General features: G+C 36.1%; 1 protein-coding gene across 3 annotated transcripts; it reads left to right on the top strand.

Annotated features, from left to right (window-relative positions):
- Positions 1–7,472: 7,472 nt before the first annotated feature.
- On the top strand, positions 7,473–15,421 carry LOC113057591 (gastrula zinc finger protein XlCGF8.2DB-like). 3 transcript variants are annotated; one of them, XM_026225009.1, is made up of 3 exons: positions 7,473–7,548; positions 8,262–8,415; positions 14,102–15,421. In XM_026225009.1, exons 2-3 carry the CDS (start codon positions 8,331–8,333, stop codon positions 15,106–15,108), a joined length of 1,092 nt encoding a protein of 363 aa, XP_026080794.1. In that variant the 5' UTR covers positions 7,473–7,548; positions 8,262–8,330; the 3' UTR covers positions 15,109–15,421. The 3 variants fall into 3 exon arrangements, with proteins under 3 accessions (XP_026080794.1, XP_026080802.1, XP_026080811.1); XM_026225017.1 differs by lacking the exon at positions 7,473–7,548 and adding an exon at positions 7,566–7,886; XM_026225026.1 differs by lacking the exon at positions 7,473–7,548 and adding an exon at positions 7,938–7,962.
- The last annotated feature ends 2,879 nt before the right edge of the window (positions 15,422–18,300 follow it).

An 18,300-nucleotide genomic window follows, 5' to 3' on the forward strand; every position in this document is an offset into this window, starting at 1 on the left:
CATACTTAGAATTACCAAATACACGTGTTTCAAATAAATGTTACACCATATTGCTGCTGCTGCTGTTGTTCTTTTAAAAAATACATTTAAATTATATACAATAAATAAAATGCCAAACGGACATACAATAATAAACCTTTGTTCTTATCAAGTAAATCATGACACGACATATAATATAAAATGTGCAACAATTTATCCAGTTTAATTTAATAATTGAACAATAAAATAATGAGACAAACTGACTCAAATATTTTCTTTCCACATCATGCTTCGATTTTACAGACTATGGGACATTCACACTTCCCATGCGGTGGCCACTCGTGTAGAGCGCTAACTAGCCAATAGGAACGAAGGAAATTCCTGGGAGGCGTGATGAGTAAAATACACAGAATGAGATATTTAAATTCCTCCTCGGCCACAAAAAACACAAAATGAGTTTGTAATCATTTTACATCTAGATACGATATGATTAACATGTAATAAAAAAACTTTGTTAACAAAGATAAATAAATAAATAAATATTTTTAAATAATTGTTCTTGTGTAGTACGGACAAAATGTGCAATGATCTTAATAAACATTTACATTATAAAAGGGAATAGTTATCTTCAATAGAGTAAATTTTTGAATGTGAATAATTGAGAAGAACATTTTGATCATGTTTTCGACCTCTATTTTTAAAGAGACATTTACTTTATATTTGTTTAACTATGTACAGACAACTTTTTTAATAGTTCAATAATATAAATATTATAAAAAACTGAAATATTTAATTACTAAAATACAGTACTAACTAAAATATATAATAGTTAAGTAAATATTCATTAATTATAGATTAAACAACAACAATAATAAAATATAAAATTATGGGAACACCGTAAAAATGATTAAATTTTGTTTTAAATTACAAAATTATGTACAATTATGTATGTTTAATAGTTACAGTTATTAACATTTAGTGTTTACAAATCTGAGAAAGATAAAAACTATAAAGTCTATAAAATTTACTTAAAACACTAAAATACAATACAAATAAGGCCAATATGTCTGGTATTTTAAAGCACAAATGCAATAAATTAAGTAATTTTAAATTACAGATTAAACCAGAGTAATAATATCTAAAGTTGTGGAGAATACAGGAAAAAACAAACAAGAAAAACATTTTAAATTAAAAAAGTGTTTAATAGTAACATTTATTATTAACAGTGTTTAAATTGAAGCAAGATAAAATAAACAAAGTCAATATAATAAAATAAAAACACTAAAATACAATGCAATACAATAAGATATATTATTTTTGGTATTTTAATGAACAAATAGATTTAAATAAAATAATTTGAATGTATAGATTACATTTTTCAAAAGGCGTTCTGGGGTTGGTCAGACCCTCGGCTGAATATGTGTCAAATACTTTCTTGGAGCAGTAGAAGTATTTAACATCACTACCTTGATAAAATAAATTTATTGAGGAGCCATCACCCACGTATTGAGACTTAGGCTGGCCACAGGCTAAACAGTATCTGGTTTGCTTTGTAGAGAAGCAGCAGGCAAAATAATGTCCTTCACCATCATCTTGAGTGCTGCCTGGTCCAGAGGGTCAGCCTCCACAACAGCCTTTGCAGGTGGATTGACTGGGGCAGGTGGCAGTACTGTTACTGGGTCACTGATGGTTTCACTGCCTGAGTAAAGACGCTGCCATAACTGCTGTGTCTACAAGAGCTTTTCTGGGTTGGTGTTGAGAGAAACATTAGTGTTTGTTTTTTATCAAGATGTTTTATGTACCTGCTTATGTGCTGCTTTGTGGTTGAGTGCAGAAGGCTGTGGGTCAGTGCATGCACTCTGTACCATAGCAGCATATTCAGCATCCACCTTTGCAAGGAGATCCTTGCTCCCATGGTGCTTGGCTAGCAAACCATCAATGATATTTCTCATTGGATCCGTCCATCTGTTATGGTCCAACACAAATACTCGGCCACCTGTCTTAATGGGCCCAGTGCGAGCAACACTGTGAGTTCTAAAAGAGATTCACAAAAATACTAAATTAAGTATTTGTGTTTTGTGTGCATAGATGAGACAGACAGATTACACACATTGATCAGGTAATATCATAACCTACATCTAAAAGACACTCCTCAGATGTTTGTTACTTTACTTTCATAGCACTTGGGAGTAGAAAACTGGTGAAAAATGACAGTCTGTGGGGTAGCCTCTGGTTTTACAGCAAGAGGGGTCTCAGCAGAAGAGATATCCTTTAAGCATTCCTAAAATTGAGCGAAAGGAGTTTAATATACTAGTGAGAATCATAAAAGTATTTTTGATCAAAGCACTGTTATCAAAAAAGTTTAAAGGCTTACCTGAGGTGAAAATGAGACTGGAACACAAGATGAAGACTCTTCTTGCATCTCCACATCTCCTAGGTCTGTCTTCCTGCTTTTGTGTTTGTCAAAGTCAAGAGGGACAGAGGCACAGGTCGACAGCCTGGCTACACATATTGCAGGCCAAACCTCTCTCCTGTGTCCCTACTGGAGATGTGCAAGGCTGGATATTTGGGTCGCCCTATTACTCTTATAGATGCCCTGTTTAACTCCATTATCAAAACAGGGTCAAACACTCCAGGTAAGACAAGTCTAGGCTCTTACTAGAACCAGGAAGTATGACCATATTAGCCCGGTCCTGTCAACACTGCTCTGGCTCCCTATCAAACATTGTATAGATTTTAAAATCTTTTTTTATTACTTATAATGCCCTGAATGGTTTAGCACCTCAGTATTTGAATGAGCTCTTGTTACATTATAATCCTCCACGTCTGCTGCATTCTCAAAACTCAGGCAATTTGATAATACCTACAATATCAAAATCAACTGCGGCAGTCAGATCCTTTTCCTATTTGGTGCCTTAACTCTGGAACAACCTACCTAACATTGTTCGGGAGGCAGTCTAGATTAAAGACCCATCTCTTTAACCTGGCATACACATAACATACTAATATGCTTGTAATATCCAAATCTGTTAAAGGATTTTAAGGCTGCATTAATTAGGTAAACCGGAATTGGGAACACTTCCCATAACACCCTATGTACTTGCTACATCATTAGAAGAATGGCATCTACGCTAATATTTGTCTGTTTCTCTCTTATTCCTAGGTCACCGTAGCTGTTGTGAAATGCTATTCTTCTGACTCTTCTATTCATCTAAGAAACCTGAAAAAATTATACTCTGCTGTTTTCAACATTATCATAATAAGTGTTTTTTAGCAGCAAATCAGAATATCAGAATTTTATATCTGAAGGATCGTGTGACTGGAGTAGTGATGCTAAAAATTCTGCTTTAAAATCTCAATAAATTACATTTTGAAATATATTCAAAATGCAGGCCTGGTGAACAGAAGAGACTTCTTAAAAAAAACGTCTAGCTTTTAATTGGCATAGAAATATGTAACTACTGGACAACAACAAATAATAATGATTTGTTTATATACTATAAACACTTTTTTTCATCACACAATAATAAGGCAGAATAGCTTCTATACTGTAATAAATGCAATTAGCACTGCATTGTTTTTATACTTTATTTATCACCTGCTGGAGATGACTCGAAAAACATATATTGTTGCAATGGTATGTTTAATGTGTTCGTGTTTCCAAAAGTGTCTGTTTTTCTGTCTAAAAAACTGTTTTCATACAGCAATAACTGGATGCGGTCGCCCATATTAGGAATTTCCTGGTACGACTTTCTGCGCGAGAGCGCCCTCCGTCTTCGAGTATGAATGATACACACACTTCATGAGTGTGCATAGCACTCCTTGATGTTCTTCTCACCTACTGGGTCCGAATAAAATATCATGTCATGTGCATACTATCCTGCAACTGATTTAGTGTAAAAATAATTAATTCAAGTTATTTGTTTTGTTTAAAAATCCTATAAATGTATGAAGTGGCAAGAGGGGTCCACACAGCCCCATAGATAATACCGTTTAGTTCGCCCAAAAATGACCTTTATGTTGTTCCAAACCCGTAAGACTTCTCCACCCTTCCTCCAGACTCTAGGACCTCGGATTCCAAATTAAATACAAAACCTCTCATCTGAAAAGAGGACTTTGGACCACTGGGCAACAATCCAGGGGCCTGTTTCACAAAGGAGGTTAAGTGAAAACTCTGAGTATGTTAACCCTGAAATGAGGGAAACTCTAGGTTTTCTGTTTCAGAATGGGAGGTTTGTCAAACCTGAGAAAGAGAGCTAACTTATACTCAGATACCATGGTAACTTACTCTATGAACCTGGTCAGGAGCAGGTTTTCTTCGGTAAACCCAGAGTTTATTTCGGTCTCCTCCCCCTTTTTAAACACTTCATTAATGCACGCTGGAAAAATGCTCTTCTTACTAAGTGTTTTTTTCTTCTTCTTTTCTTTCCCCAAGTACAAAAAATAAATAAATAAATAAAGATCAATTTTCTATATAAGAAAACAATATAAGATACTTAGTCTTGTTTCCTGTGGGGGGATCTAAATTAAGTGCATTTTACTTAAGTAAAATGATATGCCAGTGTGGTCATAAAAATTATCTTAATGCAAATGGAAAACAAGATTATTCTGAGTGTCTATTACGAAGTGCAAATCTATTGTAACCCCGTCCTCCATCGACACATAAGGTTAAATGCGACACGTGAATAACGGCTTCAATGGTGTAGGCAGTAATGTTTTGGGCATGGAAAACTAGCTTGTAACACGATTGATTGGGTTAGAGACCGGCTTTTGCCGAGCTCGTTCTTTTTATTTATCAGCCTGTTTATTTATAATTTTAACAAATATAATAATTCACAATCTGTTATTATTGCATCCTGTTAATGTATAACAATACTGAGGTACAAATGTATCTGCCAGTATAAAGTATAACTACACTGAAAAAATAAAAACCTTGGATCAACTTAAAAAAATTGAAGTAATCAATCACACGAAACATTTGACATTGACTCAATGTAAATAATTTAATTTAGTTTAACTTGAAAATTATAAATCCATGCAAACCACTTTTTAAAGGTTGATCAATCTAATTATTTTAGGTTGGAACAAGCTAATTATTTTAAATTAGAACAAACCAACTAAACTAATATGTATAGGTTTAATTAAATTAATTATTTTAGATTGTCTCAAATAAAAATAAAAAATAAGAGTTGGCATTATTTGAGATCTATAATAAATCAATAAAAAAATTTTATTTCAATACATTTTGATCAATGACTACTCAGAACACTTTTCCTTTAGAACAGATTTATTGTTCAGTAAACTCACAACATTGAACATTTGCTTCAAATGTATGAATATTGACAGCAGAAATACTTGGAACACTGCAATCAGTCTCTCCAGTTGTTCATAACACTTCGCCTACTTCAACCTTTTTACCTGGTAGCCATCGAACTTGGGCAGCCACATTTGTAAATGCTGCAGTGAAAATGTACAGCTGGGTGGTCAGTCTAGTGACTTTTGGGGTCATCTTTTTTCCATCAAGCTCCATCAGGACCTTTTGCACAAATTCAAAGGTGAACTGTAGCCTTTTCGGATATTTTAGGTTTAGTGTATATATGAGCCCAAAAACCATGGCAAAAGCAGTTGCAACTGATGGCAACTCGTTCAGGACCTGTTTTCCTTCGACAACAATTTTAATGTCTTTAGGTGGATGGAGAGGATCCTCTTTCCCAGTGATAAAGATCGCCATGGTTGTCTACTCCAGTTCTTCAACCTAATTATCCTGCACACAAAAAGAAAGAAAATATGTTATAATTTCAGAAAATCTCCCGATTTCATGTTAGATCATAATGTGCCAATCTCTTATACAATCTAAAACTTATAAACAAAAAATTTGATTAGCAAATCAAAATAATCAAATGTTCATTACAAGGGGTGTGACTACATTAAAAGTGATGAGATTTTTTTAAAGAGTAATAAGTAACTAGTAATTTATCACGATTTCTGAGTAACATGCCCAACACTGATGAGGTTATTCTCGTTATATTCTAACTTTTTCTGGACATGTCAGAGAACACTGTAAACACCTGTAAATCCTGTAAACACAGCGCATGTATAAATTTTTTGGGGGGCAGATGAGGCCTGTGCGTCACTTTAAGGTACTTTCATAATACGGTTTAACTTTTTGGGATTTTGATAACATTAAGCCAATAACATGTTTTAATGTCTGTGATAATATCACCACCGCATCTGCCTTAATATTCTCTGATTTTCCACGTTCCCTTCCGAAAATGAACCATATACAAAGTGTACTTGGATAGTGTGACCGTCCATATGATAAATGATCTGAAGTTTAAATTGTTCTGGCTTTAGAATGTTGAATTAAATGTCATTGCGTCAATACCACAGGAAAAAAAACATCAACTAAAAAAAAAAATCAACTAGACCTTGTTCTGCTCGGTGAGGAAAGCTTCAACTTTGAGCGGGGTGGAGAATAGTTTAAATCCTCCCTGATGTCGGACTCGCAGCTTAGCCGGATAACGGATAGCATATTCAATATTTTTCTCCCGGAGTTTCATCTTCACGTCATTAAATCCATTAATCTTGCGTTGAATCTCGACACTGTAGTCTGGGTAGAAGGAGATTCGCTTATCATTTAGATAGACAGTTCCTTTCTCTCTGGCCAATCGAAGTACCTTATCCTTTTCTCTGTAGTTTAGGAATTTTACGATGATGGGTCTGCTCCGGTCGGAAGGCCTTCCGAAGCGGTGGGCTCTCTCCAGGATGATCGGAGAAGTAAAGTTATCATTCCCAGTTTTAATGTTTTGACTGTTAGTTGTAAAGTGAGCTAGTTCATGGCAACAAGACTCTGGGTTAGTTGTAACAGTAAAAGACTTGGTTAATTGTATAATGAGATATGTTAGAACTTACTCCAACCATTATTAAGACATGATTTCAGGTCCATCCCAAAAATCCTGAACTCAAATATGTAGAATTTTTTTTTAATAGTCTTGCTCCACAATTCAGTATCTCATAGTTTAAAGTGTTTGTGGCATGTTTTCAACAATACAGTTCTAACATTTATAATGTGTTTAGAAACAATTCTCTGAATTGCCTTTACACATATTATAAAGAGATTTGATGCTGCTCAGGTGGAATCTCATAGTGACCACAAACAAAACACACAACATCACATTTAATTCGGCTCACTAGCACACTGCAGCATGTTACCTTTGGTGTCTATTAAAGCAACATTAAATAAAAGTAAAATGTTCGTTTTTGCTATGGCTTTTTCTGGAAAAGTATGCATGAACAAAATCAAGAAAAAAAACCCTGCATCTGCACTCAAATATGACAGCTGTTAATCTTCACTTATTAAAAGATTATGAATGAAGAATGGCTGTAACTTACAACGTGTATTTAAACATGTATTCCACCAAGAATTTAACTCTGAATACCTATGTTTGTTAGTACATGTCTATGCACTTCTGTCATTTCAGACACAGCGGACTCTTATCACGATCCCACGATGTGACGTCACAACGCTGCGACGCGCTCCTGCATCTGTTATGATTCGGATGAAGAGAGGTTTGTTTATAAGCATTACAATTATTTAAATCGATGCAAACCTTGCCATTTTTATTTCTTGAAGTGGTGTTTAATTATAGAATGTAACACTGCAATGCATTGTTTAACGTTAATGAGCGTTAATTTGTGTGAATAAAGCGCCACCCGTCAGTAACAGGAAAAGTGCGTCTCATTTTCGCTCCCTATATAGTGAACCAGTTTGTCGTAAACACGGTTTCTGCCACTGTCACGTACTGCTGAGAGAAACTGAGCTTAAAATCCATGTAATTTGAATCAGTTGTTTAGTGAAATGATTTTTTTCAGAATCGCTCGAATCACCGCACGCTGCTCAATACAATGTAAATGAAACGAGAACAAACTTGACACCTTTAACAATCCGCGATTTTTTGATGAACGTATAATCCGTTATATAATGTGAGTCAATAAATACCAAAAACATATTATAAACGGCTTAGTAGGCCGTCTGAACCATTTATGGTGTATGTTTGGCATTTATTGAACCTTACATATCATTTGTGTTCTTTTATAAATGCTAGTTTTGAGTGTTTTTGTGTAACATTAGTTTTTTGTTTTTTTTTTTGGTCAAGACCTAATATCTCTTTGACCGATTTCATACCATTGCATAGACTACTGAACTCGGGAACTGACTGAGACACACGCAGTATTAGTTCGGATTTTTTGTCTTTCTTGTTAATTATGTAAATCTTAAACAGGACAGAGTGTCCAAACACACAGAAGACTCCTACTGAAGCGACTGAGATCCACGTGACACTATTATAAAGATGGCGTTAATTAAAGAGGAGTGTGAAGACATCAAGATTGAAGAAGCAGTCAGGGTGAAACAAGAAGATACCGAGGAACAAACAGGTTGGTTTTTTTTATTCACAAAGCTGTGACTTGATACTTATTAAAATGTCAACATATACTAAAATTACTGTTTTTTTATGGTATATGAATGGCCTAATTAAACCAGTAATATTTGACATGGATGGTTGCTTTGTGTGGACAGACATATTGAGATCACATAAACAGACAATAATACAAATATACAAAAAAGTCAATCCAAATACTGTTAAATTCCAGTGCACCAGAGAACAATCTACTTCAAAGTTGACATTCATATTCTTCATCTTCTCATGTTCTTCTCATGATCATCTTCTAAATCTTCTGACCAATCAAATGCTCTCTAGAATCCGAAGTGCCAGCCTCCTGCACTCAGTGTTGCCAACTTAGCTACTTTGTCGCTAGATCCCCTTAGTGACTTTTTTGAAAAAAAAAAAGCAACTTTCTTTGACAAACCTTATTACGTTTCTGAGACTGCCGCACGAGCGCGAGACACAATACGACTTGCATCATGAATATTCTAATTAGCGAATAATGTCATCTAGTGACATTTAGCAACTTTCCATGCAGGGTTTAGCTACTTTCCATTGAAACAATAGTATAGATGCTGAAGTGCTGGCTGAGATCAGTCACTTGTTCAAAGTGTAGTATTTTCTGTACAGTGAATGCCTCCTAGTGCAGAGTTTAGGTGATGGGGAAAGATTCAGACAGTGTAAATATACTTTCAATTGGTGCAAATAAGGTCTGGTTTCACGTGAATTGTGGCAGCGCACATCATGATCTTCACTCCGGTCCAGAGACCTCCTATTTTTTAAAGTAGGGCTGCTCAATATGTCATGCCCTCTCTTTCTTTTTCTGTTAAAACTGTCAGCACATAGAAAAATGCTGCTTGTTTCAAGGCACATTAGGGGGCCTTTAAAATTAAATGGAAGTAACCTTAAAGTCTGCATGAAATCAAAATGTACAATATTTATTTTATTAGCGAATTAAATGTAAAGTGATCATTATGACAGAATACGCTCAATACAATAGAGACTGGATGAAGAAAGATTTACATCTGACAAAATCATGAGATTCATCGTAATTACTTTGATGTATGGATGTTGATCTCCATATTATTTTAAAGAGAACCAGGATATTGAGACTTGAATGGCTTAATATAATGTAAATGCTCTTAAACAGGCTCTTCATTAAAATCTGTAGTAGGAAAAACCCATGAAAGCTCTCCATTATTTGAAAAATCCACATAGTTTTATACATATTTTAAACTATGGTGTGGGGGATCATTATTTTAATTAGGTATTGCTATGTACATATTGCTATTTTTGCCTTTTTTATGATGAATAGAAAAATCCAAAGATGAATTTTTAACAGAAATAAAAACTGTTGTTACATTATACTATTCCAATCAAAACAATATACCATTCAAAAGCTTGGAGTCAGTTTGGGGGGGGGGGGGCTTGTTGAAATTAATACTTTATCATGGCTTAATGATCAATTTTAAATCATCCTTTCTTAAAGACGTTTTATAATGTTACAAAAGATTTATATCTCAGATCTTAACTTTCTATTCAAATCTGTATCTGAAACCTAAAAAAATTTTTTTACTTCGCTGTTTAAGCAGCAAATTATAATATTAAAATGGTTTCTGAAGGATCGTGTGACTGAAGTAATGATGCTAAAGATTCAGCTTTGAAATCACATGAATAAAATAAAAAATAATTGGTAAAATAAAATGGCAGTTGTTTAAGAATCAAAAACACTTGGATTTTGGAGTTTAACAATGAACACATTGCAATAAATGCTTGATGGCCCACATAAACGAGCAAAAATGCTTTACGTCTTGAAATAATTTGCCATGCCTCATCTAATTCGTTTTTGTTAATAAAAGTTTTCGAAGATCGTTTGTCATTGAATCATGTGCATGTGCTAATTAGCTATGACAGACCTTTCAGACTGTAAGATGACATTGCACACATTAACTGAGAGAAACACACTTGGATTGAAGAAGACTGTTTTTGCTTTGTAAAAAGAGTTTGGCACACACGCGATTAATTCACTTGGTGAGCATAACTGTTTTTACAGCTCTGTGACACAACCCGTCAAAAGGCTTATATTAATGCTGCAGAATAAGCCTTAAAAGTTATCAGAGATTCAACAGCATGATCATATGTTTTCAATGCAGAGTGCAAATGGCTGTGCATTTATTTGTATTTTTAACTTGATGGGAGTTAAATAAAACTGAAGATATCTGTTGCGAAAGTGAAAGTCGTGATATTTCTAACTCATACTCAGAATTGGTGCTCTGCATTTAACCCATCCAAGTGCACAACCGGCGACCTTCTGGTAACTAGTCAAGGTCTCTAACCATTAGGCCACAGCTGCCCCTTTAAAAAAAAAAAAAATTCACCAGATGTGTGTCCCAGCTGTGTTGCCTAATGGTCTGTCTCCTCTCTTCCCCCTCCGCTCCCCCTGTTTTTTTTAAACTGTGGTGAGAACTAACTAGTGCTGACTGGTCATGAGACATACAACAATACGGTTTATAATTAGGTAGATATCTTGGAAAAATTGTCAAGCAATTTTTAATTTTTTCAGGCTGAATGTTTATGTATGAAAGCCCATTTTCCACCATGTAAGAAAAAAATAATTATTAAAAAGTTGAAATTGTCATATTTAATGGGGTGGTTGATTGTGATTCCACTTTTTTTACTTTAGATAGTCTGTAATGTGCAAAGTTACAAGGCTGAAAGTTCAATGCAAACAGATATTTTCTTTTAAAGTTATGGCAGTTTAATGCTTACAGTTACGGCTCGTAGGGACTACAACAAGCTACTTCCCCTGTTGGAGACATCACAAACCCTGAAATTTACATTAACCCCACACCCGGGGCCATGTTGCGCTCCTTAATGCTGTTTTCACACCAAATGCAAATAGAGCATTTGGCGTGAATCATTTCAATGTTAATCAATGTAAAGATGCGTTTACGCGCGTCTGGAGGTCTCACGGCATGAATGAGGCGTTTAGTGCGGCGCAGTAGACACGAATTGAGCGTCTGTCACAATACGCTCATTCCGCGCAAATGGTGCTTTTTTGCATTTATGTGTTTGACGTGAATTCGCATCTGCTGTCCGAGTTGAAAAATGTTAACTTTGCCATCAAGTTTATTAACTTCTGAATGTTACTTTTTGCACAGCGCGGTCTCAGATCTCTGTGTGTGTGGGTGCTTGTGCGTGTGCACGCATGCGCATCAATTAAAGCAGTGCATTAACAGTGATTAAACTGAACTGTTTTAATGCATTGGCCTTGTCTCACACACACACACACACACATACATATGGCACACTGTATCTGTTATTCTCTCTTTCTGAAAGTAAAAAAAAAACTATGGATTAAAAAATATTCAGAAGCTATTTGCATCCTCAAATTTTTTTTGCTTTTTTTTAATAAATTTTTTATTGTATCATTTAGAAATGTGTATGTACCGTTTAAATACAGAATTCATTAAAACCGGCTGGGCACAGTGGTTAACCAAAACGTAAGCAATTACCACCCCCCATATTGAAAACGTACCGAACCATGAAACCACTGTGTCATATCGAACTGAACCGTGAACTTTTTGTGAACTTATACACCGCTGATTAAAAGCTAACATAAGCAGTAGCATTCACAAATAACACCATATCTAAATACAATAAGAAACCAAAAAAATATACGATTCTGAAAACACCCTGTAAGAGTTGTGCTTGCACAGGTTTTGCACAATCCTCTTTACTAATATTTTCTGGGTCTCGGTCAAGCTCAAATTGATAAGTATTGATGACGCCATTGTATAGACAAATCCGGCGAAACACGGAAGTAAAGCAACGCCGCCACTACTGCTTGCCTTTGCTGCTAAGGAAGTAGTAGAAGTAGCGTGCTGGTCCCGTAGGCAGCTGTACCAGATGTTAGCTCAAGAGCTTACACCGAGTTCCTGGTCGAGCGGAGGAGTATTTATTGTTTGAATTTCGAAATAATATTGACAGAATATGAGAGCTGAGTTTTTTTTCCTATCATAAGTAACCTGCTCTGTCTGGTCTGTCGGTCTCCGTGTCCTCTTTGCTTCGCGATTTTTTTGTGCTTGAGAAAATATATGTGTGGTGTGAGAGCGTGAGAAAAGTGTTTATTGCATTTGTATTAGATGTTTGAAGAGTAAAGAAAAATCAGTCGGTCTTAACCATCGACTTTGTTCATAACGCAATTACAATCGGCAAGTTGGTTGGACTAAAGGGGGAAAAAAATTATTAATTGGGTCGGTTGGGTTATTGGCAAACAAGAATATTTTTTAAGGATGGCCTTATAGCATAGACTGTATAAAAACAGCCTTATAGTTATTTGAAGCTTGTGAACATATTAGCAACACAGCTTGTTATTACAGTGTTCGGTTTTATTGTTGTCATAAATTAATACACTTCTTAATTACATTACATATTTTTACATTATTATATTATGTTGTCAATAAATTACCTTTTATCAGTAAGTTCTGGCCACTGATTGACATCATCTACCCAATGTTCCCTTTCACCACACATTTTCTTTAATAAGCAGGATCCACTTTCATTGAAATGTCTTTAGAGTGCACCGGCAATTGTCACACCGTCACACTTCGCAGGCACGCAGTAATGGTGGCAGGCAGTATGGCGGCGCCCATAGAGTTCGTGGCGGATTTGTGTATACAATACAACCAGAGCACATGACACTGAGGTGAGGGGTGTGACATTTCTGGACGAGCTGCATGCGGTTTAGCGAATCACAAAACACTGGGGCAGCTAACCAATCTGAGCCCATTATGTATTTCTGAGGGAGGCGCTTCATAAAGGAAAACCAGGAAATCAACAGAGCATTCATGAGCGAAGGGATATTTATATAGAATGAAATTTATATTTCATGTATTTATAGAAAATGAAAAGCAAGGAAATCCCATCAGGTGATGTTTGCGTTTTTATTTTTATTAAATAATTTATGAAGCCACTTTAATCTGTATCGCATAAAAACGTATACATTTTTATATTGCAATCCTGTCTATCAATTTCAACGTAATAAATTACTGTGAACAACAGATGTTGTATCCATCGATCCATTGATTCTGTTATGTTTCTCATTGACGCCCCCAACTCGGAAACTCTGAGCTTAAAGAAAATTCAGAGTTTCCCCACTCGTAATTACAATTTTGTTGCAGCGTTCATGTGCGTTTAACTCGTAAATACAATATATCCTACATGACTTGAACGCACCAATAGTGCAGTTGAGAATAAATTATGCGAAAAAAGTTTTTTTTTTTTTTTTTAATAAGCATGTTAGACTCCACCAAATAAACACAATTAAGCCTAGAAAAATAGCAGTCAACCACCCCTTTAAGTCATAAGTACAAGAAAAAAAGTCTAAACTAATTACATACTAGGTTGAAATTTTGAGTAGGCAAAAAGTTTAAATGATGAATTCATATGATTTAACGACTTTATATGTTGGTTTGACATGACAAGCCAGTGGTTTAATGAATTGTTAAGGGTAGTCCTATGTGGCACATTTTTTAAATGAATTGGCTTAAAAAACAGTTTGGAGGAGCATGTGCAGATACACCCCATATTAATGAAGCATACTATTTACAGACCAGCAGAATATACCCCAGAATATAACATGCTTAATGACTTTTATTTGTATCTTTTCACCTTAGATCTGATGCCACTGAAAGAGGAGTATAATTTATCGAATGAAATGGAAGAGAAAAATCAGTTTGAGAAGCATCAGGATCCTATACCTGGAGAAAAATGTTGCTCACAGACTGCAAAGAAACCTAGAAAGTTACGGGCTCTGCCTCCATTAATCTGCTTTCATTGTGGAAAGTATTTCAATCAACATGGAAACCTTACAGTCCATCTGAGAGTTCATTCTGGAGAGAAGCCTTTCACCTGCCAAGAGTGTGGAAAGTGTTTTTCTCAAAAAGCACATCTTAAAGTGCATATGGGGGTTCACACTGGAGAGAGCTCTTCCCCATGCCTGCAGTGTGGAAAAATATTTAGAAATAGAGGAAACCTTAAAGAACACATGAGAATTCACACTGGAGACAAGCCTCACACATGTCCTCAGTGTGGAAAGAGTTTTAGCCGAAAAGGAAATCTCAGCGATCACGTACGAGTTCACACTGGAGTGAAGCCTTACATTTGCCAACAGTGTGGAAAAAGTTTCAATAAATCTGTTACCTTAAAAATTCATGTGAGAATTCACACTGGAGAGAGCTCTTTTAACTGCCAACAGTGTGGAAAACATTTTGAACAACAAGGAAACCTTAAAAACCACATGATAATTCACACTGGAGAGAAGCCATTTGTGTGTGATCAGTGTGGAAAGAGTTTCAACCGAAAAGGAAATCTAAAAATTCACATGAGAGTTCACAGCAGAGGGAATCTTTTCACCTGTCAACAGTGTGGAAAAACTTTTACTCAAAAAGGAAACCTTAAAGTCCACATGAGAGTTCACACTGGAGAGCAGCCTTTTATGTGCCTTCAGTGTGGAAAGAGTTTTCAAAGTAAGAAAAACCTTAAATCCCACATGAGAATTCACACTGGAGAGAAGCCATTTACATGTGATCAGTGTGGAAAGAGTTTCAGATATAAATCAACCCTTAATCACCACATGAGAATTCACTCAACAGAAAAATTAATTAAATGTCATAAGTATTGAAGGGGTTTAATTCAGGAATCAGCTAAAGAATCATGAGAAAAATTCACATTAGACCAAAGCCTTTAATTTGGCCTTAGTATGGGATAGGATGCAAACATTACCATTCACATGAGACCTCACACTGTAGAGTGGACTTATCAGTCAGACTTCATGTCATTTCCTGACTTGTTCTGGAATAATATTGTACCATTTCTCATTGAGGCATAAGGTTTATGAAATGCATAGAAGACCATATTCATCACTCACAGATACACCTGAAATGTCATTGTGAAAATTCTCAATACAAATATAAACAATTTGATATGAAACTGAATCTGACTTTGATTCTATACTTTGAATTTCTGATCATTCATTACATGTCCCATTTGTAAGCTACTAAGGCCGGTGACACACTGGCTGCGTGGCGTCTCTGCTGCGTGTCAGGAGCGTGGCCACTGCCTCGCGTTTTCTGTGTCTTTACACACCAGAATCGTGCCTGACGCGGTGCTGGCGCGCTGCTTGCTGTAGGTGACATAGAGGGAGGCCGCCGACAGACCAGGATCTTGTCTTCGTGACAACAATATCAACTTTTTTTTACACACCACACCTACGTCTACTGATATATGACACTGTCAACAGTATTGACGGCAAAATTGACTATTTTTGACAGGTGCAATATTTGAAAATTGATAATTATTTTTTTTTTTTATTACATTTATATCTGAATTTATGTCAACCTATAGACTTTCAAATATAAAAATGTCATGAATTAATATGTATTTGTGTACAAAATGGCATATAAACATATTTTCCTATTATATTTTTCCTGGAAACGCTTCCAACACGTGCACGTCGTGTGAAAAATAGGCGTTGGTTCTATTTCTAGCATGCACGCATTTTCGTATAAACGCTGCGACAAAGGAAAGGGCAGCTTTTCAAAGCTCTCTTTGTGGATCAGAACATATTCATCAGCTAATATAGCAGCAGACGACACAGTAGTGACTTTTTGTTCATTCAAGTATGTTGCAATTTTGTCTGGAAGACAATTTTTAAATTCCTCCATGAGGATTAAATCACGAAGCTGCTCAAAGTTCTTCACCTCTTGTGCAGAACACCAACGATCAAACAATAAAATTTTCTCACGACCAAATTCAGCATAACTTTGGCCCTCGGCCTTCTTATAACGGCGAAACTTCTGCCTATAAGCCTCAGGAACCAACTCATAAGACCTTAGAACTAAAGATTTCACCTGGTAATAATCTAAACTTGCATCAGGCGAAAGAGAAGCATACACCTCCTGGGCTTTACCCGTAAATACACACTGCAGAAGAAGAGGCCAAACCTCCGTAGGCCACTTTAAGGTCGTTGCTACTCATCCAAACAGCACAAAATATTTGTCAACATCTTTATCAGTAAAAGGCGGGATTAAACGAATGCATTTATTAACATCAAAATCGATGTCCATAGCAGAATCCCTGCTCAACTGTCTAGCTTTAACGCACACGTCTTCCTGTCTCCTCGATTTCAAATTTGCGCAGCTCAAACTCATGCTGGAGCTCTTTTTCCTTAAGATCTAAGCGTTTCATTTCCACCTGTAACTCAAGTTTATGCAGCTCCGGATCGGGATGCGTGACAACATGTGAAGGGACAGTGCTGATAGGAGGGAGAAACTTTCTTTCAGCTAAGGCAGTGTGCAATTGATATTTAATATCTTGTTTTTTATCTTGTTTTGAGATGGGCATTTTAAAATGAGCAGCAATCGAGATCAGATTATTTTTAGTGCATTGTTCAAATTGCAAATCTTCTAAATTTGGGTGAGCTACAAAGTCCTCTAGACTAAACTCCATAATGAGACCGAAAAAACACGCAGTCAAAATAAAGAAAACACTTAGAGAGGACAAAAAGACCGCGTCAAGCCTCATCCAGGCAAAAGCAAAATGCAAAACAACAGAAGCCAAAATACATAATAGCTACTGTTATTTGGGAAATGCACTGTGAAGTGAAGTGGTGATTCAGAATAGCGCACAGCAAAAACACGAAGCAAACCAATGCACCCCTCTATCTGTACCTGCCTTACACAATCTCACCCGTCTCACTAAATTCCTAGTCTTCACGCAGGTTCTGCGGCGGGTTTTTATGCACTGAAAACCAGTAGGTTTGAGAGGCCAAATAGACGACCACCCAATAGCCTACGGACGTGCTCCCAGGATAACTGCTTTCGCAGCTAACACTAACCGCTCCCCCGCGACACTATCAACACAAAAAGAAAATAGGTGAAGCCCAAAGGACAACACCTCTTCAGCCTAACAGAGGAGAAAAGGCCGCTATCAATCAAAAAACTGTGCACGAGAGAAAAAACACTTCACTCACCTGCATTTCCCTTGACAATACCAAGAAAAGGGTCTCAAAAATGAAGAAGAATACTCCTAAAGACAACAAATAAACTTTTCCATAAAAGCGCGCACGCTTCTGCTTATAATGAGCCGCACGGAATTCCCAATGACTGGAAAACCCCTTGGGCAATGACGTCATTACGGTTACTCATTCATAAATAGTTCAAAAAGCTTGGCGCGAGCTGGGAACAAAGAAAGTGACGAAAAAGTAAACCAAAAATCCCAAAAAAGTGTTTTGACTATATTCAATGTAAATAATGACTTGAACTACAGCTTTTTGGTAAAATATAGCTTGAAGTGAAGCGGCTTGCAATTAAATTGTAGTAAATCGAATTAAACCACATCCAAAACAATTTTCCGAAGGATTTATAGACCAAAGATGCATATCTGCGGAGATTTATGGATATATATATATATATATATTTACTGATGTTTACTTCATATTTCTTCAAACTTCATATTACTTCATATTTCTTCAGAATCGTCATTTCTATTCATTTTCCACTGATTTACGCGATCTGATGATAAACAGCCTCTCCCAGCGATCTGTTGTGTTTGCAGTGCTGTAAGCTTGTGCTGTGTGTCACTCAGACTCCGATTGGTCCTTCGCCATTGTCAATCTTAGAGTGTCATAACCGTACACCGCCACATCGTGTCACATGCTTCCTGTGCACTTCCTGGTTCATTTCTTATCACAAAAACACTGAAATACCTCTGTACACACGAAATATCCGAATAATAAACCCCCGATTACGATAGTAAAGCTTGATATGAGATTTTCTTGAGATCTGGGGCGTTTTTATAAAAAAAATTGAAAATG

Source organism: Carassius auratus, chromosome 4 (assembly GCF_003368295.1).
Source record: "Carassius auratus strain Wakin chromosome 4, ASM336829v1, whole genome shotgun sequence".
NCBI lineage: Eukaryota > Metazoa > Chordata > Actinopteri > Cypriniformes > Cyprinidae > Carassius > Carassius auratus.

Excerpts from the sequence above, each read along its gene's own strand:
- LOC113057591 (XM_026225009.1), top strand. The coding sequence starts at position 8,331 with ATGGCGTTAATTAAAGAGGAGTGTGAAGACATCAAGATTGAAGAAGCA. Across the intron at positions 8,416-14,101 it reads AGATACCGAGGAACAAACAG|ATCTGATGCCACTGAAAGAG; the intron begins GTTGGTTTTTTT and ends TTTTCACCTTAG.